Here is a 24691-nt window from a genome sequence, read left to right on the forward strand (position 1 = left end):
ACTTAATATTTTCTGAAGTATTTGGTCAGTTCAAACTACAAAATGGGTTTGATGGGTCCTGCCATATTGTTGGCTAAGAAGCCACAGAAGCTGGATCAAAGTTCTGTATAAAAGACACTGTTATATCTCAACTTTTTCTATTAGCTACTTGAAAACAAATCCGAGGATGTTCAAATGGTCATGAAGAGCAATTACATGTAAAATGTTGAAGGTCTGTAAATATTCTTCAGGCACATAACTGCAAAGCACTCCTGCAAAACCATTCTCCATCTGTATATCTATATTGTGTCCCTTAATTACTTTGCCCATTTATGGCCATTAGCTCTCCAGCCTCTCATGAGCTAAATCTCATTCACTCATTTCCTTTACCTATTGGTGTATAATTACTTCATATAAACACTAGTTTGGTTATCTAGTTTCTAACCTCTTTTAATATAATTCTTTAAGTTAGAATGTCTTAGAAATTAACAATACTTCTTTACAATCACAGATTACCTTCAGCTTCTTGTTTCTAAGATTTTTGTTCTTTTTTGATACAACATTGTGTTTTCATTAGAGCCAATACGGTGAATGCTTAAAAACAACCCAGCAACAAACAAAAAAACCAAACCATAAACCACAAACCAAAACAAACTTAGACAAATCAATTCCCAAACTCCAGGGCAGAAGCATCATTTTTTACCCCCTGTGTTTTCCCTGCACTGTTGATGCTCATTGCTGACACTAATACTAACATGGCCAAACAAATGATGTCTAAAATTGTAGCACCTGGATCCACCTTAGACTTTTTTTTTTTTTTAACACTTACAATGCTGGAAGACTTTGTGTAAGTGGAACTGTGTTAATGGGAATACAATATTAATAGCAGAAAGTTTAATTTTGACAGTTTCATTTAGTCGCAGAAGAAAACACAGTCAATTCCTTTTGGCCAATTTAAACCATTTATTTCCATTATATATTAATGAAACACTTAAATGGCTTTTTTTTCTCTTAATTAGATGTAATATTATCCAGGAAGCCTTCAAGTATTTAAAGGAGAAATTAATGAAGCATATATAAATTCGTTTAAAAATATACAAAAAACCTGTATACAAAATTTCTTCAATTTTTAGTTATATTACTACCATCTTTATCAACAGAAATACATTTTACAGGCCTCTGTGGAATTAAAAACATTAAGATTACTTAGTCTCAGCTCTAAACCTCTGCAGAAGTGTTTTTTCTTATAAATAAAACCATAATTATGACTTTTGTAGCCATCTTAGCACTTCTATTATTTTTAAGAGACAGCATGATACGAAACAAACTGCCCCAACCCATCAATTCCTTACTTATAGTTTTTTCAAGTGTAGTTTTTCAAATATAATACAAAACAGTATTTGTTGTGGCAGAAAGAAAGAGTAATTATTACTGTAGTTACTTCAAAACTCACCACCATAATTAGGTGACTTTTTGGGAAATTTTAGGTGGACAGGAATCAGAGCAGGCTGTAGTAACTTTAATAAAAGAATTAAAACTGAAGTAAAGTCTGAGTAAAAACAAAAGTTTGGTTATTTGAATTTCTGCTTTTTCCTTGCCTGAAACTCTTCAGTTTTATTTTTGACAGATTTTATTAGCATTGACAAGGCAGGATCTATGGCCTTCTTAGCAACCTCTCCTTTCTTTGCCATCTTGTTCTCTGGCCCTTTGCTTGCCTCCTTAAGATCTTGCTCCTTTTCTTCTCTTCGGCGAGCTTTCTCTTCCAAAATCTTTTCTACTGCTTTTGTCTTCTTGAAATTTGGATCTGAAGGATCCAAATTAAACAGGGGAGAAGTAAACATGGCTTGGAATCTTGAATCGGCAACATTTACCTGAAGGCAGAAAAAGAGTATTTATTTTAGGTAAGCTTTACTCACGATAGCAAAGCTTTCATACACAGTAAAATGAGCTGCTCATGGAGACACAGCTCAGAAGATGTTCACCATTCCTGGAACTGCCCCAGTGACAAAATCCCAGTGAGTGTGATGCAGATCTCCAGAAGATACTATTTGTAAAACAGACAGAATGTGTACAAGCATTCACTTGCACATGCCTCTATTGGCAGACCAAGGAAGGGTTTGTTGTTGAGAACTGCCCAGGATGAAAGCAGCAGTGGATAACAATCAGAGCAAACATAGGAATGAGTATTTTAGGCAACGAGTTGTACAGAGCCTTGCATAAATAGCATCTTGTTATCTTAAACGCAGCTTGAATCTGTCCCCCTTCAACCTTGTGTCAGAATATTTCTTGCTTTTTGAAAATAGCCTGTATGTCCCTAAAAAGGTAGATCTACATTGTTCTCCTTCAGTATATGAGACCAAATTTGTCCTGAAAATAATTGATATTACCAAGGGTTCTCACTGAGCCTCAAAATCAATAGTATACCATTACCTGGAAGTCATCTTCTATTAATTCTTTCTTCTTCATTAAGAGTTTCTTTTTCCTCTTGCTCAAATTCTGTTGTTCTACAATCTTTTTATAATTAAAATGTTTTCTGGCATCATCCTCATCATCCATCATAAGTAGGGCCATTTCAGCCTGTTACAAAATAAGAAAGTCCATGTACACAATGAAATCAAGTTTTCTATGAAAAACAGGACAGCCTATTAATACATAATAAATGAGTTGAAATAGGGCCATCAGGGCAGTATTATTTCATCCACAACAACATTCTTCTAACATTTTTAGGTGTAACGTTAAATGTGATAATTTCCTTTTTATTAGATATAAAATAAAAGCACTTATCCACATTCAACTTTCAAGCATACTCATAATCTAATCTGAAAACCGTATATCGTAATTTAGAAATCAAAAATGGGCACAATTTTATATCGGTAATTATATAGCAAAATAAAAATTAACATATATCAATTTCATAAATCTATTTAGTTAACTTGTTCTGAGAAAGAATGAAAAGCAAACATGCAGTAGCAAACAATTCCATCTTCAAGGTTAAAAGTCTACAGGATGAGGTTTGAGCACACAGATATTTCATATGATGCTGATGTTAAAAGTAAACGTTCAGTACCACCCAACGCACATCCATCCTGGGCGAGCATTACAGCCAGAAGGACTATCAGCAAAACCAGTATGGCTTCTGGGCCCTTACATTTCAGTGGTACCTATCTCTGGTGAGCTGTGTTCAACTATAATCTGCCAGAAAAATATCATGGGATAATCTTAAAACATCAAAGCACGGACTGTCTCCAGTTCTTCTTGGGTAATTTTTGTTCCAAAAGCTCTCGCTATTAAAATCATACAGTTTTCTTCTGTTGCTGTTCTATGGAATTTAGTGGTTCCACTCACAAATGTGTAACATAAATATTTGCAGAATTCAGGCAATGCAATATCTATAAGTCTTAATATTTTACACCACTTTACCTTTTGTTTTTCAACTTCATCTTCATCTTCTGAAGTACTTTCGACCGATTCTGGCTTCTTCTTTAAATCTAAGTGCAAATATAGGACACGTACACATTTATTCAAGTTTATGCATGACAGCATAATTTATCTATGAATAGACCCTCTAAATGCATCTCATTTTCTTGTAATCAATACTTAAATGTCAGATGTGGAAAAAGGCTGAAAAAATGTCAAGAAAAATACCAAGTAGACTTAAAGCAATAAAAATCCACTGAGTATTTGTTTAACTTAAGGAAGTAGCAATATTCAAATATCATAAACAAGTCAACAAAAAAGAAGAGTTAGGAAAAAAATTGTTTTACTGTATTTTTCATAGAGCAGTAGAGAGAAGTACCACAACAGTGCAGGCAAACATATGACACTACTCCTCTCCCAGGGCAATTTAAAGAGAAATTAGTTTATATACTCATAAATGTAATTGAAGCATCCTGCAGTTCTCAAATTGTTCATTCTTTATACTTAAGTAGACAATGTAGTAAATACTTAAAATAAAAAGCAAATGTGTGTCTCTCCTCTGGATCCAGAATAGAAGTCTGCCAGCTCAATGAGTACATCAGCAAAAAAACAAAACAAAAAAAACCCACCAAAAAACCAACATCAAAAGACAAAGTTTCTAAAATTTATAGGCAAGGTTAAAAGACCATATTGTGCTGTTAGCCATGCTAGTGCAAAAAACCCTCGCAAAAAAGACCTGAGCAGAATCACAGCAATGAAAATACGAGTGGCACTGTTCAGAATGAATTGAATGTTCTTCTGAAGAAGCCTTCTTACTCTCTTAGAATTTACTTTAGATAAACAGTGCTGATGAGACAGACATAACTAATACTAACAGCGGAAGACATTAGTCAAACATAAATTTTAATGAAAACAGACCCATTTATAAATCCTACAAAATCAAATTATTCTCTTTGGAATGCCTGTAGACCTCGACCAAGAAGGAGCAGGAAAGCAGAAGATCTCCTGACCTGAACCACATACTCTGACCTTTGAGCTTGGAATTACATTCCCAGGCAATTTATTACAGTCCATTGGGGGTACTCTTAAGGAAGATATTTGGCTCCATTTTGTTAAGCCAGATTTGTAGTCAGACCAGAAATACAAACATGCCAGAAAAATGTCAAGTTATATCACTAATACTCTGGAACAGTACGCATTTCTTGAAGAACAATTTTTCCTCCCTTGACTATTCTCTTGACTATTTCTAAATGGATTCCAAGCTGGAAATGGATTTCTAGAAGAAAGAAACCACCACCACCAAAAAATAAACTATGCAGATGCACAATGTCATCAGCTCAAGGACTAAACTGTTGATTTAGTATTTTCAGAAAATGTGCAGGAAAATCAGATTCAGATATAACATTGTTACCTAACCTAGATAATTTATGTTAATATGTAAAAGGGAGAAATTAATGTCTTCTGTAAGACTTCAACAACTATGAAATCTTTTATATTTTCCCCGAATTGGCTAAACTACAGAAAAGGAAACAGGGCACAGCGATACCAAGTGAAGACAATTATTCTAGAAATTAAATCAGTAAATCTCTTACAGTTTCCACCCAAGAAAGGGCCCTCAAGTCATCTTCACGTGTCTTTTACTATATGTAGCATCACAGAAGTGAAGATAGCTTATATTTGTGCCTTCAGAGACCTCTGTTGCTGCAGACGGGGGTGAACCAGGCCCTAGTATCAAACTATTTATTTCTTACTATGACCCTAGTCAGCTAATAAAAGCAGCTTGTTACCTGAAATCACTCTGAGCACTAAAAATTTTGCATCGTGCTGAAAATCATTTGGTTTCACAATTCGCAAATAATATTTTCTTTTTCCTGACATAGCCCCTCTCCCCACATGCATTCTGGAAGCTCCCCACATCCTGCTTTTACACACCTGTGAATGTAAAAATCTATGATAACAGTCCTCTCCAGCTGATTCCAAACTCTCCAATTTTACCTACCACCTCACTGCCATCATTTAAGCAAATTTGGTCCCCCCTATAGCAGCAGCTACTCATCTCCACTGCTGTGTAGAACTGTGAGCTGCCACCAGCCAGTGAGAAAAGCTTCTGATCTCTGCTGCAACTTGGATCCCCACAGCCATACTGCTTTCTTCCAGCGTTAAAAAAGCCATCAATTTCTATATATATCATAAATTAGATCATGAGAAAGCATGTAAATGGTTTGGCACCTGTGGGAGTTGCAATAATATGTAATGACATGTAGATCTTTTCCTCAAAGACGGATCAATAGAAACTATGTTTGATAGCCTAAAGCATTCTGGAACTATTCAGTGATCTCCAAAAGCAGGACATTGCTGTCTTGTTAATAAGCAATTACACTATCCAGCTATTAATTTTCCAACAGTTTAAGTTACAAAAGTCATTCTGTCCTTTTCTGAGACCCCACAGAAACAGATGCAGTAAGGCTGAAATTGGCAAGCCAAATGAAAGATTTACAACACTTTTCTGAAACAATGTAAAATGAAAGTGATTTTTTTTCCCTTGACAATATCAAACTAGAATCAGGCTTTTGAAATGCAACAGCAAGGCTCAAATATATGCAGCATTTTACATTTTAGCCTGTGGTACTACTGAAAAAACAGGATTATGTGCATGTGAAAGCTTTGTGCAAAGCAAGCACTGTCATGATTTTCAGGAGTTCTAATTTGCACAAACCTGCACAGACACTCTTTGGGTATAGCAGGCATCAAGAACTTGCTCTACCTTGCCTCTCCCAAGGTGAGGTATCCACACTGTAAGAATCATGGCTGGTTTTACAAACAGTTTTCAGGAACTAAGACAAGCCTGATGAATACACGCTTAAGTAGACTTTCTGTAACTTCCAGTCTTTGTCATAGCACTCCAGTTTGTTACACCCTTTGTCTCACAGCTCCTAGCTGTCTTGCTTCCCTTCAACTACCTCAGCTTGTCAAAACCTGACCGATACAAGACCCGCACGCGTTACAGTCAATACGTGAATCCAGCACAGGAGCAAACCCACCACTGCCAAACCCCAACAGCACTACTGCATCCTCTCGGTCTCTGCCCTGGTCCACCTGAGTCTGCAAATGTATCCTGCCATATGCTTTGTCAGCATAAGCTAAGATCATCTGACAGTTTAAGGGAGACATTTCAATCTTTCAGGGGAATTGCGGAAGGCGGAATTACGATCATTCAAGTTATTGCTGCCTGTACCCTAAATACAAAGTTGGCAGAGCTACAGCCTAGTTCAAAGACGACTGTAACCCACTTTCCCTAAGTGGATAAGCTAGCTGTGCTTAAAAGGAACCCCATCTCTGAGACATGGGCTGTTCTTGGTAAGCTTGGTGAACGCCAGACAAAGTTGTGCTGTGTAATCATTGTTAAAACGTCAACTGGCTTGCAGCCATCCACTGTGTCTCCCTTTAAAACTACTCCAGGGCTAGCCACAGTCTGGTTTTCTCCTGTTTCTCAGTAGATTATCAGCAATCTTGCAGACAAAAGCTTCACTTTCTTAACCTTTATGTCTATTTTGCTATCCTCAGACTCCAACGAACACTAAAAGTCTATTCTCCATATTACAGAGAAGAAAGTTTAAGAATCTGAAGATACGACCATTCTCTGCTGGGCCTCTCCGTGACAAAGAACTCCTTATGTAATGCAGAAGAAAACATTTTCTTCAGAGATTTCACATAGAACGCTGAAAAATTAGTGTAAGAGTATCTACATAATAATACTCTCACATAATAGATACATAATCTATTCTATTCTATAATCTTGCTATTAAAGAATAATTAAAAAAAAAAAAAGTGGTGAAAGGAATGGGATCTTTACAGTGAGTTCGGAAATAACCTATACACCACTCGCCAGGAAAGCACGGAGGAAACCAGCATTGTATGACACCTTAAACTGTATTATTTTCTATAGAGCACAGATAGGACTCATCCTACTGTTCTGTACTTCAGACTATGAAGACATATACAGAAGCACATGAAGACACAAAGTTATCCAGGTTTTGGTTTTTAATTATTTACTTTGTCCTACCATAACCTTCAAACAATCAGGACAGAAGCTTATGCTGGCCAGTATCAAATTAAAACTCTTTTTAAATGGAACTTGTATCTGTTCTGCTATACTCAAAAAACCAAGCAAAACAACAGACTGGCAGTATTTGTAAGTCTGTTACTATCTTCTTTTTTGTTGTTGTTTTTGATGTTTTGTTTTCTGACTTCTCCTCCCACCTCACTTTCTATTTTTCTTCTTTTCATATACAATACTATGAGCCACCCTTAGGTTTCAGCTCCCAAAAGGATGAAAAGCCAGGAACTCACACTTATTGATTATCTTTACGTTAAAATTTTAACCCTGCCATTCCACATATCACAATATGCATCATTTTACAAGATGCACCTGCAAATTACGCAAATGACACCTACTTTATTTCATTCTGAACATGCTACCTCTGCATTTACTGTAGCTCAACTTTGTTTCTAAAGCTCATTATTAAAAGAAAGGGCAGATTTATTCCATAAGTCACCCCTCCTGACTCACCTGCTTTCTCAAATTCTTCAGCAAAATATGGGTCATTGAGATCAACATCAGATGGAGGTTCATCTTCACTCAGGTCTTTCTCAGCAGCAGCCTGTAACAAAGAACAAGCATTATTTCATCAACACATAAACAACCACTAAGGTTTCACTGGAATTAGATGTTCCTTCTGTTAGTAACTATTAACATGAAAACAGAAATATTTTATGCTGAACATCATAAAAATAGAATACACTAAAATTACTAGTGAAGACAAATCCACAATTTAAAGTCTGTCTCACAGACTGAAAGCTTTTCGTGTTCCTGAAGAAGGGCTATTTACATATTCCAAGGATCTTTATTAGATGTACCCACAACATGTGATGCATTAGCTACCCATACCAATAAATTACAGGATCACAGCATCCTTATGTCCTGACTTTACGTTCCACAAAAACTCTACTTGGGCAAAAAAATTGAGCAAGGAGCTTCATTTTGTGCTCTGAAATTCAAAAAGACTGAGTTGAGATTTAAAAGAATAAATTTTATTCCTGGAAGTAGTGTTTCATACACCTTGCCCCTTGACTGACTTTATCAGACTGAATAAGAATTAGGCTGGCAAAAGCTGCTGTGCTCCCTAACAGTGTCACTTCCTCTACGCACAACACTCCTCTTCTGTAAGATTTAAGTCACTCATCAAATGCCAGTCAAAACTAACCGGAATGCCCAGCGTAACTCCAGTTACAGACATTAAAAACATTATTTCATAAATTGAATTATGTTCAGAAAAATTTAAGAAATTAGGGAAGCCAAATTTTGTATGCCATAGGCTTTTTTCCCTAGCACAGGCACAAACATTTATCTGCCTGTTTGTGTATATTACTGCCACAGGAGTCAGTTAATCCGCAATTACTTGCTGCACGTAGAAAGATGAAGCAACAGCAATTTTCACATTACTATAGGACCATTTTGTTATTCATACACAGAACTATTTACCAAATTTGCTCTTGTAATTTGTAATTTGCTCGTAATTCTTTGCCATTACAGCTTCGGGAAATATGTCTGTATGATTTTAGGCTGAAAATTTCCAAAACCACTTGGTTGACGATCATAACTTTGAGCTGGGATGCATACTGTAGAAAAAAAGACTCTTCCTCAAGCATTCAAAAATATCAATTAAAAAACAGCTGTTATTATGACTCATTTATCTTTAAAGCAACACAAGTAGATAAACAAAATCTTGTGTAAGCGTATTACATACGATCATTGGCACCCTGAACATCCTTTTGCTCTGTAAGGAGGCACCCTCGGTCTTTTCACATGAGTGACCACTGCACATTCAATCTTAAAATAGCACTGGAAGCTATACAACTTTTTTATTCAGTTTATCCAAAACAAACAATAACAGCAACCTAAGATACAAACAAACAACAACTTCCCCCCAAGTGGCCAATGCAAACATTACCTTTCTCTTTTTTTTAAGCATTCTTTTTTCTTTCTTCTTCTCTAGGTATTTTTGCCATGGAGTTAGATTATCCTTTCCTTCCAACCTGCTTTTGACCATTTCTTCAGCATTTTCTTTGAGGCCTAGAACAAAAAATAGTACGTTAAAAAAATGAGATGAATCTGAACTTTTTTTTAAATCAACTGTTTTCTCCTTTGTAAAGGAATCATCTAGTTTCTCTTTAACAAGGCTGTGAAAAAAATAAATATTGTTTAAAACAACATATTTAAAAATAAGATGTTTACAATATGTGTTTTTCCAAACAAAATATTTCTTCAGTAATAAATCGTACAAGAATCAGCAGAAGAGACTGCTCATGTGATCTCTGATTCCCCGCACTCTTGCTACTCCTCAGAAAAGTCCCCTCTCCAGACATTAGACTGTGCAGTCTACAGATGCCCTTTTTTAAGGGATTAACACAATAAAAATAACAACAAATACAGAGCACTTATATTTAATGTACCTTGCTATAATTAGCTAAGATTCACAAACCCACTTTGAATACAGTCCAGTCGTTCCCGTTTTTTGTGCATGGCAAAAAACAAGGTACAAAAGATGAAATGACTTGATGACTCTGAAATGTTAAATCACTATCAGAATATAGGGTCATCTCACAGCTGGCCTGAACCCCTATAGCTGGTGCTCTCCATTTTACCCAGAGGGGTTATCTGCTCCTTGCTGTATCCATATGCCTCTCTCACATGAGAATGATGCTACATACAGCATCTCCACTGCTGAAGCTTTGCCGCTGTGATCGTACGATGACAATGCTGCAGGATCTCTGATGCCCAGTGCATTTTTCATCCATCATTGTAAGAGAGAACAATAAGCTATTATTTGAATAAATTTAAAGTTAAAAGAAATCCGCAACTAGAAAGCACAGAAAAACATAAATAAAACCTCAAAGAATTTATATGCTATTATATGCTAATGCCATAACATGACACGGTCTGTTAAACTAGACAAGTTATTTTCAAGTCTTCTAGCATTTTAAAGCTACCTAGTACCAGTCTGCTTTAACAACAGTAAACTATCTTAAATTAAAAACAGTACACTGCCAGTACAACAGCAAACCTAGATTCAGATTCAATGCTTGAGGTAAACAGCTTACTTTTCTTTTTTAAAAGTATTTGTTAAAAAGAAACAGAGAGTAAGGGCATTGACCGCTTCAAACAGATCAGCCTCTCCAAGAAACAAAAAATATTTGAAGGAATGTTTTCTGTTATCACTGATTACCACTTCAAATTGTAATAACTCAAGCCAAAGAAAAAAAAAAAAGTCAGCAAGAGAAATAAACCATCCTCTTATTTGGTTACCCACACCAAGTTACCAAAAGTAATTTTGGTATTTAGCAGCTATTTGAACTGAAAGGCCAAAGAGGAAAAGTACCATTCTCTCATCAGATTCAGTGAGGGACTGCAACTATCAGACCATGAACTCAGATCGGCACCTCTTCCTTACCCTTTTGATATGGATATGGTGTAAGAAAAGCCCTCAAGTTTGTTTTTCCTGACCTGTCAGCAGTTGGGAAACGTAACTAAATGCTTTGCTGAAGGAAGCTTCCTCTTTACTTTCAGAGCACAGCAGTTTTCCAAGGGTCCTAGAAAAGTATACCCCGTAAGTGTGCAACATACCCAGCTCTAAACAATTCCAGCATAACAGAATTGGACTGTAAATTTGGATGTGTTAATTAGTTTGACATTAAATTTCATAATTTAGCACAGACTGCTACTGTTTCAAAACCTACACTGGAAGTTGCACACACAAGTATGTCCTGATCTATAATTTATGTAAATACGCATTTTGAAGGTTTCTCATCACATCATCACATTTTACCTTTTCCAGAGGATCTTAACCATTTGATCATGAGCATGTAGCTACTCAGTATTTTGTGTTACTGTTCAATGGATAGCTAGGTTACTGAAAATAATCATGTATAGTAAAATTACCAAACATAATGGAACCCTACTCTAGAAACAGAATGGAGTTTTCTATAACATAACAAGACAGTGCTCAATGGTGCAAAACCATCACTTTAAAAAAAGAGCACATTCAATTCCTGGAGCATCCCCATTTTACATCTAGAATACTTATATCCAGAATAAGCACTGAATTTAAAAGTAATCTTCGTTTCTCGGTGGAAAAATTCTACACGGTCCAGGAATGCTTTTTCAAGTCTCTACATCACACAGCACTTGCATGTTGTGAGGACAACTACCAATTCCAGATGCAGCTAATACATTTTCAGTTCCTAGTTCACAAGATGGGCACTTGCAAAAGCAAAACTTCATGATGTAAAGAGATGAACCGAGTTGCCTTGCAACATGGTGGAGCAGAATTCAGTGACAGAAAGACAGAATCCACTTCCTTGGCAGGAGGTAACAGCCTGAGCAATTAAGTATTTTTTCTCCTACCTGCAATTCCTTGCTTCGTTCACTACATACTTTTTTTTAAGCTTCTGTAACAGATGAGTCAGATATCCCACAGTTATCATCCTCTTTTATGACATGACTGATAGATCTTGGGAACGTGTAGGAATCGTGTTTCTGCTTCCCCCTCCAGATCTGATACTTGCTGTCTCTTCCCCAATTCCACTTGTTCTAATTGTCTCTCTTCAGCATCCCCTTCTTGCCATCGGAGTCCAGCCCTCACCTAACCAAATCCTACTCCTCCACCCCTCACGCCAGTTTTATTGCTCAGAAATCATACTCAGACTCTCCAGACCTACTCAGACCCAGACCACCATACTCAGACTAGATCCCATTCTTTCTCCCAACTCCCAGGTTCTTCAGTTGGCCAGTCCCCGCTCCTCACCATTCCTTCCAGCTCTACTCAGTAACGAGGAACTGAAAACAAAGTTAATAATGGAAAAAATGGGCAGCCTTCATGGACGGTTCTACCCATCCCCAGAAAAGCAGGCAGAATGTTTTCTGAAAAACTGCAAACACCAATTCCTGCTCTTGCACTTGTCTGCACTCCAAAAATAATTCAAAGGCTGGAGAGCTGGTTACAACATGTCTGAAACACAAAGTGTGGACAAGATCTAAAATCGTATTAAACCATGCCTTACATGAAGAAAAGAGCGGAGGGGAAAAAAAAGAAAGAAAAGATACAGTGTCCTTCTACTACCCTAGGAAGAAACTAGAATTAACACTAAGTGACAAACTGTTACAGCCACAAAAATTGGGTACTAAACCAGCAAATAAATGCAGGGTCACGACAAATGAGGGATATTGCATAGGTTCACTAAGAAACTCTCTCGTACAATGAAAACAAATATTTGGTTATTTCCAACTGCACACCTCTTCATCTCCAAAGTCAATGAAAGAGGAGTCATCAGCTTCCCAGAAATTGTACTACTATTACTTTGGAGACTATTTTGCAGTACTTTTGTGGAAAAAATTATGGTCAGGTAGCAACCTTGCAGATTCTCTCTGAAGACAGTAGATACTGAATTAAAAAATAAATAAATGTACGTCACATCTCCAGAAAAAGACCCCCAAAATCTCAAAGGAGGTTACAAGACTTCTGATTTATTTGCCTGGAAAATGGAATCATTTGATCCATCTGGCACAGAAGGACTTGGAGGAAAATGCAGCCCTTTCTTGTGGTATTTGGCAGTCTCATGAAAGGCATTAGAGTTTCTCCACAGATTAGAATGGCTTAGAAACTACTGTCCAGACCACTTCCCGAGAATAAGAGTGTATTTCAGTGGTCAAAAGGCTTCTGATTGCAGAAGGGGAAAGGAATTGTCTACTTTAGGTAGAATTATTAACTGGCCATAGAAAAGCCCATTCTATATAAATTTTTTTTTTAGAATAAATAACAAATGAATCACACTAGTCTTACTTAATCTTCATGAATGAAGGCAAGGGAAAGACAGGAAAAAGGTAATCTATAATAGCATACAACTAAATTGTACCTGAGCTAAAGGATTAAAAGCGTGATAAATACTATACCAAACTCAAGTATATTGCTTCTTGCACTGGCAGGACAGGGAGCAAAGGTGGGCCCGTCAGAATTTTTACTTCTCTAAACACTTAGTTTTCAAAACTTTTGTAAGTTTAACAGCATGCAACTGTCACAACTATTAGAAGTGAAGAAGATACTCCTCTGTTCTCAGGAAATCTAAATCAGCAAGTTCACCTTGCATGTAATACTTCACCAGAAAAAAAAAGAAATACCTCCTTGCGAATAGCTAAAAGGAGTGTCAGACAGGAATATTCTGATAACTTTCAAATTTGTCACCCCCAAAGATAAGACACCTTAAGTCAAGACAGTTTTCCTAACACAGTGTAACTGCCTGGAAAAAAAACCAAACGCAGCACCCTTGGCAGCTGAAATGTCAAGCGTGCAGGAGCACGGCGCTGAGCCCATGCGTAGCTGAGCACACTCTGCTTCCTGCTGCCAGGGATCAGAGTGCCTCAGGCAGAGGACACGCTAAGCTGTGATAGACATTGAGATACGTGTTCCATATAAGCATTTTTGTGCTCCACAGAACCTGTAACAAGATACAGCTGGGGTTTGCTATGCGCTTTACAGAGGCATGATTGCCTACTTCTAGATTGATATTCTACTTCTGTTGAAAACAAATTTTAAAGTTTCCTTTAAGCCTACCTAAATATTTACATCTCATACTTCCCGAAGGAAGAATTTTCAAGTCCAATTAAATATATATGAAAATCTGGCTGAATACCATCAAGAACTGCAGTTGTGGTCTTCTCCCTCTTCACCTTCTAAAGGGAGCTTTGGGAGCTGGATAAGGATGCATAGTAATTGCTGCTCAAATCAGATATGATTAAGAAAACAGATGGATGCTTAAATATAACACTGATTTTGTGCCTAAAAGAAACAGACCAAGGAGAATTGGAACTACATCTAGTTTATTTTTGCTGGCACTGTGGTTTATTTAAAACTATTATGATTCAAGAATAACTGAATCATTCACAAAGTATGCTTTCTATAACCATGTGTAAATATTTGTGCCAATACTCAAATTTTTAAATTAATTCAAATCTCTGCCTTTCGATTGAAAAGCTCCCTCGATCTAACTGTTTTAACTGTCTGTATATTAAACATTTGGGCAGGAAAAAGATTTTGCAATAAGTCAAGCAGATTAAGGCAGGGCTTGATAATAAAACTAGACATAAACTAGTTCTGAAAAAATTAAGCAGCCTTAAGAGATTATAAGAAAAACTATTTTTGAATTCCCAGAATGCTCCAACTGAACATAATTAAACTGTTTTGGAATTTAAATAAGCACGTTTGTTCAAGAAAAAAATAACATAATAACTAATGTACTTCTTTCCCATAAGAAAACACAGCCTCAACTGCATATATTTTGCCAGAGCTATAAACTACTGTTCAGCATGTGCTGACTATGCTCCACCATAAAAAAAAAAAAATACAAACCAACCAACAAATCCTCCCTTTCAGGTGTGCAGGACCTCCGCTCCAAATGTTGCTTTAAATCAGTAATGGCTAAAGTATTCCCATGCATTAGAGTCGAAAGCAAAGTTAAGACACTCATCTTCACTTTCTGGAGTTTTGTTTCAGACACAACCCTGTTCCAGGGGCTAACAGGGTTAGTCCTGTTGGCTGACATCCCTGGTCTTGGCTAACATCATGGAGGTGAACAGTTGAACAGGCAAAGGAAAGTGAACACTTCTATGATTTCCAGAACTTCTGCTCTTTGATAATACTCTTAATTTTGTCAGCAAAATCAGAGTTGTTAAACTGACATAAAATACTATAAACTACCAATGTAAACTTCGTTGTGTATATTCGACCCATGATTATATGAACAAATCTGACCCAGTGCAAAGATATCCAACTGACTTTAGACAAAGTCAATCACATTTATCAGGACAGGGTTTTTTTTAGTTTGGGTGTTTGGTTTTGGTGGGTTTTTTTTCCCATCACTCTCTCAGAAGAGATGAGGATACAGCAGAAGTCCTAGGAGCCCTAGAAGAAGGTGCAATAAGGAAGGAGTTGGACTAGATGTAATATGGGATAAGTCAAGTTCAGTTGCAAGTAAACAGGGAGCCCATGTACTGGGGAACTGGATTCCATCCCTACTACAGTTCCTAAACGTTAAAAGAATTTACTTGTAATGTGCAAGGTACAGTTTTAAGAGGCAGAGCCTTTCAGAAAACTTCTTGGTCTCCGTGTGCAAGAGATACTAAAAAGAGTTTCCCTTAAAACAATTTTCCATCTCCTGCAATGAATGGTTTGCTCTAGATTCCTATGTCATGTTACGTTGCTTAGTCTTTCTTAATTTACAGAACTTCATTCATACAATTTGCGAGATTCTTCAAAAGATAGACTGTACAACAAATAAAAAAAACCCCAAACGTGCTTTCCAAACCAACACAAAAGATGGTAGCATTTCTAAGTGCTTAAACAAATATATAAATTTTGTATAAATATATAAAATTTCGTATAAATACAAAACACATTCCCAGCAGCAATTGTTTCGACTGGGGTTTCCACCTTCAGTCTAAAAGGTGGCAACAACAAATCTTTGTAAAAACCTTGTAATAACTGCCTACATACACTAACTCATTTGCCTTGAATGCTCAGTGACATGATGAATTAAAGATAACGAGTGAGCAACATCAAGAATGCAAATACTGACACACGGTGGACAGATGAAGTAAAACATGATGATAGAGCTTGTCCTATCCTGCATGACACGTGCTTTCTTGTAAGAATTTTGGGAGAATTCATGCCAGAAATGCTTGGAATTATTTAAGCACAACTGAAAACACACAACTATTTTTAATGCCAGTGTATACTTTCAAATACACATAGCTATTCCATTCAGTTCAATTAATTTCACTGACTCAGTACAGACCCCAGCAAGCTTTATTTACAAGTGAGGTTTTACATTAAGTAGAAGTTACCTGAGTGAATTCAGAATATTAGTGTAAATCAGATAATTAGATTCACTAAATGCTTCTTCCATTTGCCTATCTGAATGACTAATCCGGCAGAGAAGATCCAGATATTTTAATTCATTTCCAAAGTAGTACTGCCATTTTAGCAAATTAAATTAAGCTCACAAATAAACCTAACGTTCTAGGGCTGGTACAGGCAGCCAGAATGAGGAGGAGGAGAGGCCACAGTGAAAACCTTTCCCTTTTTGGATGTAGCAAGCTGTTAAACTGGGAAAGCACACACCAATAAAATATAAAAATCAGTCTGAATGTCTTTTCATCATAAAGGAAAGAAACTAGATACTGGTTTTCAGGTCTCCGGATGAGTTCTGCTGGGATGCTCCATGGTGAAGTTACCTTTTTTTAATTTCCAGATGAAAATCTGGATGTCACTAAATACAACCAACTATCCCCCGACTTTTCTTCCCAGTAGCTTGCTTTCCCATAGAGCAGTCTCACTGGAAGGTCAGACTTCTCCCTTCCTTGTTCCCCCAAATCTTCAGCCTTATGCAAGCACGGATTTCAAACCATTCTCCTCTAATTTTCCAAATCATACCAATTTTCATTTCTAAAAGTGTAGGTATGTTTGATGACTCTATGGCAAACACATGAATTCTATTCAAGAAAATCTATAAAGTGATGAATGAAAAAGCAAGCACAAAAAAACCCCTGTTGAAATAATAAGCTACAAAGAAATGCTTACATGTGAGAAACTGAGTTCAGTCATGTTATTTCTTATAATTCCCTCATTGTAATCCATCTGGATTTCAGATTATTGGGGGGGCAGAAAAGGTCAGCTTCTACCACTATAAATCTGACACCTTAGACTATATCCCTATTAGCAGGCCAATACTACATATCCTCCAAGCTAGTAAGAGAAAAAAAAAAGCTTACCTGGAACCCATTTAATCTCCATTTCTATATCCTTTTCTTGCTGTTTTTTCTCTTTTTCTTGGATACTTTGCAAAAGTTCTCTGTACTTGGCAATTTGCTCTTCATCATCTTTTTGGCTTTTCTTGGGTTTGTCATCTTCCATTTCATGAGCTACATCACCACCTAGAAAGAGAGAGTAAAGCTATCACTGAGTGCCTCAAAAAAGTCATCAACTGAAGTTAAAGTTTAGGAAACACACCTAAGGCACATATGTTGTTTCTAAAAAACAACCTAATATAATTTCAACTATTATTCCCCTAAAGACTAACCAGTTTTAGAATTCCCCTACTTAGATGAAATAAAAATAGTATATGAAGAGACTATTTGGAAAAATGGAAATTTGTCCAGCAAAGGAAATCACTGATAGAACACAGCATCCTTTACTGCATTTTAAAATTATTAGTTTCAAAGTCCCTTACAGCAGTCTAGTACCTAAATCTCAAAAAGCAGTTGTGTAAGCATTTTGGAAATAGAGTGCTACGTTTTAACAAATAAACCTTGGAAGATTCTGTAACAGAGATAATTATTCAGTGCCTTAATCTTCAGTGACTTGCTGAATTAACAAATGAAGCAAGATGGAAAGAGGTGTTTTTCTTCCATTTTAAGAAAAACACAATTACAATTTGACTTACAATAAGCTTTTAAGCAAATGTTTCAGAGAGAACAGGTTTTTAAGGCTTTAAAGTTGCTGCAGCGCCTTGAACTGCAGAAAAGTTAGTTTGGGGCAGGCTCCTTTTCTCTTGTTCTCTGGTTTAGCAGTAAAGCTGTGCTCCCTACTGTACCAAGTTGCATGAAGAGCAGCCGTAACTTCACACCTCTGGTCTCTGGTGAAAACTTAGGTGTGACACTGTTGTTCTCTTCCACATCCCACCATCACAAGAAGCTGGTGGTTGGCTGGGAGCAGAAATCTTTATTGTTCAGTTAACTGCAGTCACTTTCCCACTTTCCTCAGCATCAGCTGGGATCTGCTAGAAGGAAAGCATCTGCTCCCACAGCAAGCAAAAGGCATTCAGTTTTGATGACTGAGAAGAAAAATAAGCCATTTCGTTGTTTCTTCTTCCTGGTATCACATCAAACGAGAAGTAAAGCTATACTGGATGGGAACTGAAGAAATCCTTATGCTTCCTTGAAACTGGATAAGGAAGGAGCTACTGATTTGAATTTATGACTCTCTTTTTGCTAGTTTTCCTAGCAGAAATTTAAGTGGCAATGCATATTGTCATACTTTCCCATTTAAATAAAACATGCATTTCTTTTGTCAATGTTCAACACTGCCTTCCAAAAACCCCTAAGAGCCTTTTCATTCTGTAAGCAAATAAAGAACTCTTGACAACAGCTGTAAGAAAGGAAAATGAGCTGAATACGTTCTCAAAGTTTGTTCAGAGTTCAAATAACCTTGTCACTAGTCTTCAAGTATCACGCTCTATTGCACAACATGAGGAACCACTTTCTGATGGATGTGAAGGCAGTAATGCTTTCTGCCAATAGTTTGTTCAAAGCCTTTTTGAACTAAACACACAAACAAAACAAAAAGCTCTGGTACATTAACAGCTGCGTGGCAAGAGAAATACAATTAAGAGAAAAAAGCTTAACCTATGAAGGAAAAAAAGGCAAAAGCTGATGAAATTCAGAGGATACGAGTATATTCTTATTGTTTTCAAAGGAGAGTAGTAACAGAAGTGCTAAAAGAATTAAAAAGAAAAAAAGTTAAAATCCTGAGGCAAGTCAGAAACATTCCAATACAACATTTTGTAGGGGCTTTGGTTTGTTTTTAAAAGCTGTCATTCATAAAAGATATAAACAAATAGAGGCTCAATACATTACACTGCTGGTTGGCAGCTGTGTAGCTGAGATGACATTCTTGTAACTGGTGTTTTGAAAAGATCATATTCTTAGTTTAGGATTAGCTTGCAATGGCTGAGTAGATAATGTTGTTATTTTTTTTTAACTCGGCCTTATAAAGAGAGTAGAAAAATTACATCAGGCACATTTGACAAGAGGTCTGTTGCAAAGCTGAGATTCTTTTAAAGATGGAAAGATAAAATTCCCCTGCATGATGTAATGACACACCAGAAAATTCAACTACTGATCTGGATGCTGATGGCCATACCATAAAAACGTGCACTAAATGTCTCCATTTTATCCTGGCTAGTAACTCAATTTCAGACAGACAAAAGCAAAAAATGACAATGCATGTAGACCTGCAGAATGAAGAATCAAAAGCTCTACACTCCAGCATTGAAGAAGCAAGTCCAAAGTAAAGGTTACTGCAGTTACTACAGCATGATTTGAATAAGTGAATGCATTGAACTTGGTCTTGAGCCAGAAAATAGGGACAAACACTTTGGGTTTTAACCCCACTTTCCCACATTTTCAGCAAGAAGTTGTACAAATCCCAGCAGTTCATCCAAATGATAATAAAAAAGAGGACAAATGCAGAATTCAAAGTAACCAAAATAAGCTTATTCAGAGGGTATTGCAGTAGACATCTTTTTGTACAGTATTTTTCAGGGGGAAGACAGATACCGGAAGCAGAGAATTCAGACAGACAGATAACAATAAATCAATGGCAAGCGTTACGTTCTGGCTATTTTTTTTTTGCAGCCTTTAAGAACCTGGCTGCATGTGAGAGGTGACTGGACATTCCTAAGACCCCGCTCCTGAGCCAGCCAGATGGAAACCAAGATTAAGATGCCTGCAATCAGAGCTGGCCTGTGTCTATAGGCATTTCTGAGCAGGGACAGACTGGCCTGCAAAGCACACACAGATGTGCTCTTCAACTTTAAATTATTGGACTCCAACAGCTCGTATGAACTTTTTAGAAGGAAAGCGGAGATGATCCTTGTTCCTGGCATTCCAAGCACCTTTTGGCTTTTATTAAACAAACCAACTCAGCACAAATGCTCCTGTAAACAAGCTTTGGAAACCACTCCAAGACTCGCATGAGTTGTATCAAGCTCCTGATGCTTCACAGAAAGGAAATAACCAGGTTGTGGATTTCTATTCTGTCCCATGACATTCCACCCAAATGTGGCTAAATCATAAACTGCTAATTCCTGCTGCTAGCTTATTTGCTTAGGACATATTTCAGCAATATGCCAAAAGTATCCCAACAGAAATATTCTAAAAAAGCCAGATCCTTGTTACCATCAAAGCAGCAGTAATGCCTGAGAGTGTCCAAGGCAGCTATACAGGAAAAAGGGACAGAAGCTTAGCCAAATAATATCCTATTCAATGCACCGTATAAACACCCATTGGATTCAGGGACAATATTAAATAATTACATATCTACTTCTGCCACCTTCCAGCTTCTTAACCTTCCATAATAGTTCTAGCAACTATAAACACATATAAATACTGATCATTTTTAAGACAGCAAGGAGGACTTGTCCTCCTTGGAGTACTGTCATGTGATAAAGCATTAAAGATGCATTTAAATCTCTATATATAGTCAGAGTTATCGCACCAAATAGATTTCCAAATTGTAAAAAGATTTAATAAATGGTCTGATTTTATTTAATCACTGAAAATAAGATTAGCAGAACTATTAAAAAAAAAAAAAGTAAGACTCCACCTAGCAACTCCTCCTTCCCAACAACTACATTTTCTTTCTCTTTCGTTATGCACCTCCAGTATTAGTGCAGCAGTGCAACACAAAACATCTACCATCTTTGAGGAGCCTTGTATTGGAAGCCCAGTGCCACCAGAGACTGTGCTCCCTTCTAAAGTCCTGCTGTGGAGAGCAGGGGTCGACCAGAGCTCCCTACAAGCCTGACAGTGTCCAAGAAGTGTCTGGACAACTGGTAGATAAGCAGCTTAGCTTCTAGGTTGTCCTGTGTGGAGTCAGGACCTGGACTGATCCATAAGGATCCCTTCCGGCTCAGGATATTCTATGATTATACCATCAGGAACAGCTAATCAAAAATACACCGATGGAAGTATTCTGTCATGTAGTCTGTTCAGGTATTCTCTGTGGCTGTGCAACACAGAACAGCAGGAAAGATGTTGCTCTTGCAAAGGTAAGAAGACAGAATAAAAGCTTAGGCATAAAACCCATAGTGCTTAATTTGAAGCATCATTAAAAATGCCATACACTAAGCCACCGGTGCTCATCATCAAAATAGCAATTATAGGCTGGATTTGAGGCATACCACAAGCGTTTCCTAACTGGAACAAACGCATCCAAGTAACAGAATATTCAGAAGCAACGCAAAGGAGATACTTTATGCTATGAACCACAATATACCAGGTCACTGAAATACTTAACGTTACAAAACCATTGTATAATAATAATACTAACATTCATGACACACATATTTTAGCTCAAAAAATTCCATAAAAGTCAGATTAGAACAGGCCAACAAAAAACTGTTTATAAATAAAACATTTTAATAAGTTAAAAAAAATGAATAAAAGTCCAGAACATTTTTTTCCTTCTTATCACACTCCTACATTTCCATTCAAACAGCTGACATTGATTTTTCCCATTTGCGCATTTCCCATTGTGTCCCATTCCACATAATTCTGCTGGATGGAATCCTGGTCTGTATCACATAACTGAATGGAGAAAAGGTCAGCAACGCGCTGAGACATGGCAACACAACTCCTCTGTTAATAACTTACTTTTCAGAACATCATTAGAATCTAGACATTTCTAGGTTTGAAATTTATTAGTGTGGTAAGATTACTTTCGGTCAATTTCTTTTCCTTCCCAGCCACAGAAAATTACTTTCTTTACTTACTTTTATAGATGTTCGCTTTCATCACTACCCTATTACAGATATTCTTTAACACAGCAGTAGTCCCATACATAACAAGATGGAAATGCTTTCCTTTTCATTTACTGCTCCCATTTAGATACTTTACCAAGCATTACTAGAGAAAATAAAGCTCACAGAGGTGCAGTTTGTAAGTGGGTTTTTATGTGAGATGAGAAACAAATGGACATTAACCCTGCCAAGAAATTGCCAAGCTGAGCCTGCTGCCAGAATATTTCCCAACTCTATAACCAGAAAAATCTGTAATGCTCTTTTGTATGCTCCAAACTCATCTCTGATTGCAACAACCTGCTTTAATGCAGTATAAATCAATTTTAACATCTGTTTGAAAGACCTGACTAAGGCTTAATAACATTGTCTTGCAATTCAGGCTATATATATTACTAATTAAGAGCAGACTGAATTTTAGAGTGAAAACAAACAAGGTAATTCAGGAATTCACATGTTGGTGCACCATACACCTAAGATTGATTGATGTACCTTACAAAGTCAGATGACATTCTCTTTATATTCTTAAGAAGTATGTGAATCAAAAAGCACCTGAAAGATGTTACTACTATACTCTAAAGTTCCCTTAAGTATGTTCTGCTGCTTACCTTTCCCCTCACTGTGTAAGACCTATAGCTTAGGAGTACCAGAAGGCCCACAGCACAGCTTTTCTCCACTGCCCCCCACGCTCCCCTGGTTACCCAAAAAGAGCTACTGGCAGGAGTGAAGCAACCTGCATCTCTCTCAGGACCTTCTAAGGGCTGAGAGCACTCGATGTCCTGCCTAGGCCAGCCCAACAAGCACAGTCTCAGGGCTGCTTCTTCAGTACCTCCTTGCTCTGCAGAGACTTTAGTATGTGTATAGAGAGCCGTGAAGGGGAAAAAACACTGTATTAACCTATAAATAGATTTCTGCAGTGATTATTGTACCCAACTCATTCAGTCATTAACCACCTTCACATTTCAAACTCGGACTTTTCCTCAGGAAAAAAAAAAAAAGGAAGAAAATAATTTTACACTCAAAGGTGCAAGCTCCTATTCAGAAAGCAGCTATTCAGGGCCTCCATCTTTAGGGTAACTCCTAATCACCTACCACGTGGTAATTTTTGATCAGTGTTGTTCAGACTTCTCAGATAGGCAGCACATCTTCATTCAGCTACCACATTTTCTACATAGATCATTCAAATGTACAATGAAAAACAATTCTTTAACAGAATTATCGTATCAGCAATCAAGAGAATAAGCCACAATTCAGGTCGCCCGTGATCTTGCTACTTGAAATCACCCAAATTCTAATCATTACACTTGGCTTAATCAAACATTAATTACCTCAGGTAAAGATATTTTACAGTACAGAAATGAAAACCAGAAAGCTGTTTTAAAGCTAGGGTGGTAATACTTAAGCTAAACTCTCACTAACAAATCTTCTAAGTAAGCTGTGACTCCAAATTCAGCTAACACACTGTCTCCAAAAAGAACATAGCAATTTTGGGGTCATATCAGTGACATTATTTGTTTGGAGAATCAGAATCAGGTTTGCATTTAGAGACACCAATTTAAGAAATTGTACATGTGTTTTCTTATCATGTATAAAGAACACTGGAAAAGTATATTTACCTCAAACAAAAAAAAGAAGTAAAGAAAAAAGGAATGCGAAGTTCCAGTAAATTTTAAAGAACTACAGCTTTCATGTCAACATGCCTAACATGAATCTTTCAAAAAAAATTTTTAGCATCTGTTGATCTGTCAATGTTCTGTCATCAATCCATTTACTTCCTAGTTGAAAAGAGCAAACAAAAGATAGCAAAGTGCTCATCACCAATTTCCCTCCACTTTAGGTCACACACACAAAAAGTAAGTATTTGCAGCTTTTGGAGATGTTTAGCTCTGAAGGAAAGGTAAGTTATTTTCATAGGGAACTGATCACCGCTTTTATACAACGAGCATAATATTATCCTTGTAAAAGACAACATTCAAAGCATTTTCTAAAGAAAATGAATTTACATATTTAAGTAACTTGTGTTCAAAATACTGTACCTAATGACTCTGTGGACAACATTTATTAAGGTAAGTACCTTGCTGCTCTTCTTCCTCTTCTTCACTAGATGAAGCCAAATAAGCTTGAAAATCCATGTCAAGGAGTTCCTCTTTATTAAAAGTTCGGCTAAGTGACGTTACTCGTTCATGATCTGTCTCATCCCATGTAATATCTACCTTAAAAATAAGAATGCCACTTGTAGAAGCTAAAACACTAAAATTAAACATTTTAAATCTGTCTTTTTAGACAACCTTATTTGATACCTTCCACTTAAGAAACAACGTAAACCTGTTACTAATGTTCTCTGCCACAATTAGCTACAACAACCATTTCCTAAAATAAATGGAATTGCAACTTTCTGGAATTTGTTCTACAACGAGTTTCAAGTTTTAACTATATGAACGAATCAAGAAGTCTCCTCATCCACCGAAGGGCTCTGTAATAGCAGGTCACGCAACATGGAACCTCTGTGAGCCAAATTTCCTTTGTGGCAGCAGACACCAATGTTGAAGCCACCACCAGCTCCTCTCCTTTCCACTTCCAGCAGGAACTCATTCCTGGGATCACGCAT

At 36.9% G+C, this 24691-nt stretch overlaps 1 protein-coding gene across 1 annotated transcript in view; it reads right to left on the bottom strand.

Annotated features, from left to right (window-relative positions):
- Positions 1-918: 918 nt before the first annotated feature.
- The window catches only part of ESF1 (ESF1 nucleolar pre-rRNA processing protein homolog), a 31908-nt gene continuing 8135 nt past the window's right edge, over positions 919-24691 (bottom strand). Inside the window, exons 8-14 of the mRNA XM_014966433.1 lie at positions 24158-24296; positions 17279-17440; positions 9408-9529; positions 7967-8057; positions 3400-3467; positions 2410-2556; positions 919-1850 (exon numbers count right to left, since the gene is read on the bottom strand). Of these exons, the coding sequence (XP_014821919.1) occupies positions 1551-1850; positions 2410-2556; positions 3400-3467; positions 7967-8057; positions 9408-9529; positions 17279-17440; positions 24158-24296 (1029 nt within the window). The 3' untranslated portion in view covers positions 919-1550. The remainder of the gene's footprint in view (positions 1851-2409; positions 2557-3399; positions 3468-7966; positions 8058-9407; positions 9530-17278; positions 17441-24157; positions 24297-24691) is intronic.

The sequence above is a fragment of the Calidris pugnax genome, unplaced genomic scaffold, assembly GCF_001431845.1.
Source record: "Calidris pugnax isolate Ruff unplaced genomic scaffold, ASM143184v1 scaffold31, whole genome shotgun sequence".
In the NCBI taxonomy this organism is placed as follows: Eukaryota; Metazoa; Chordata; class Aves; order Charadriiformes; family Scolopacidae; genus Calidris; species Calidris pugnax.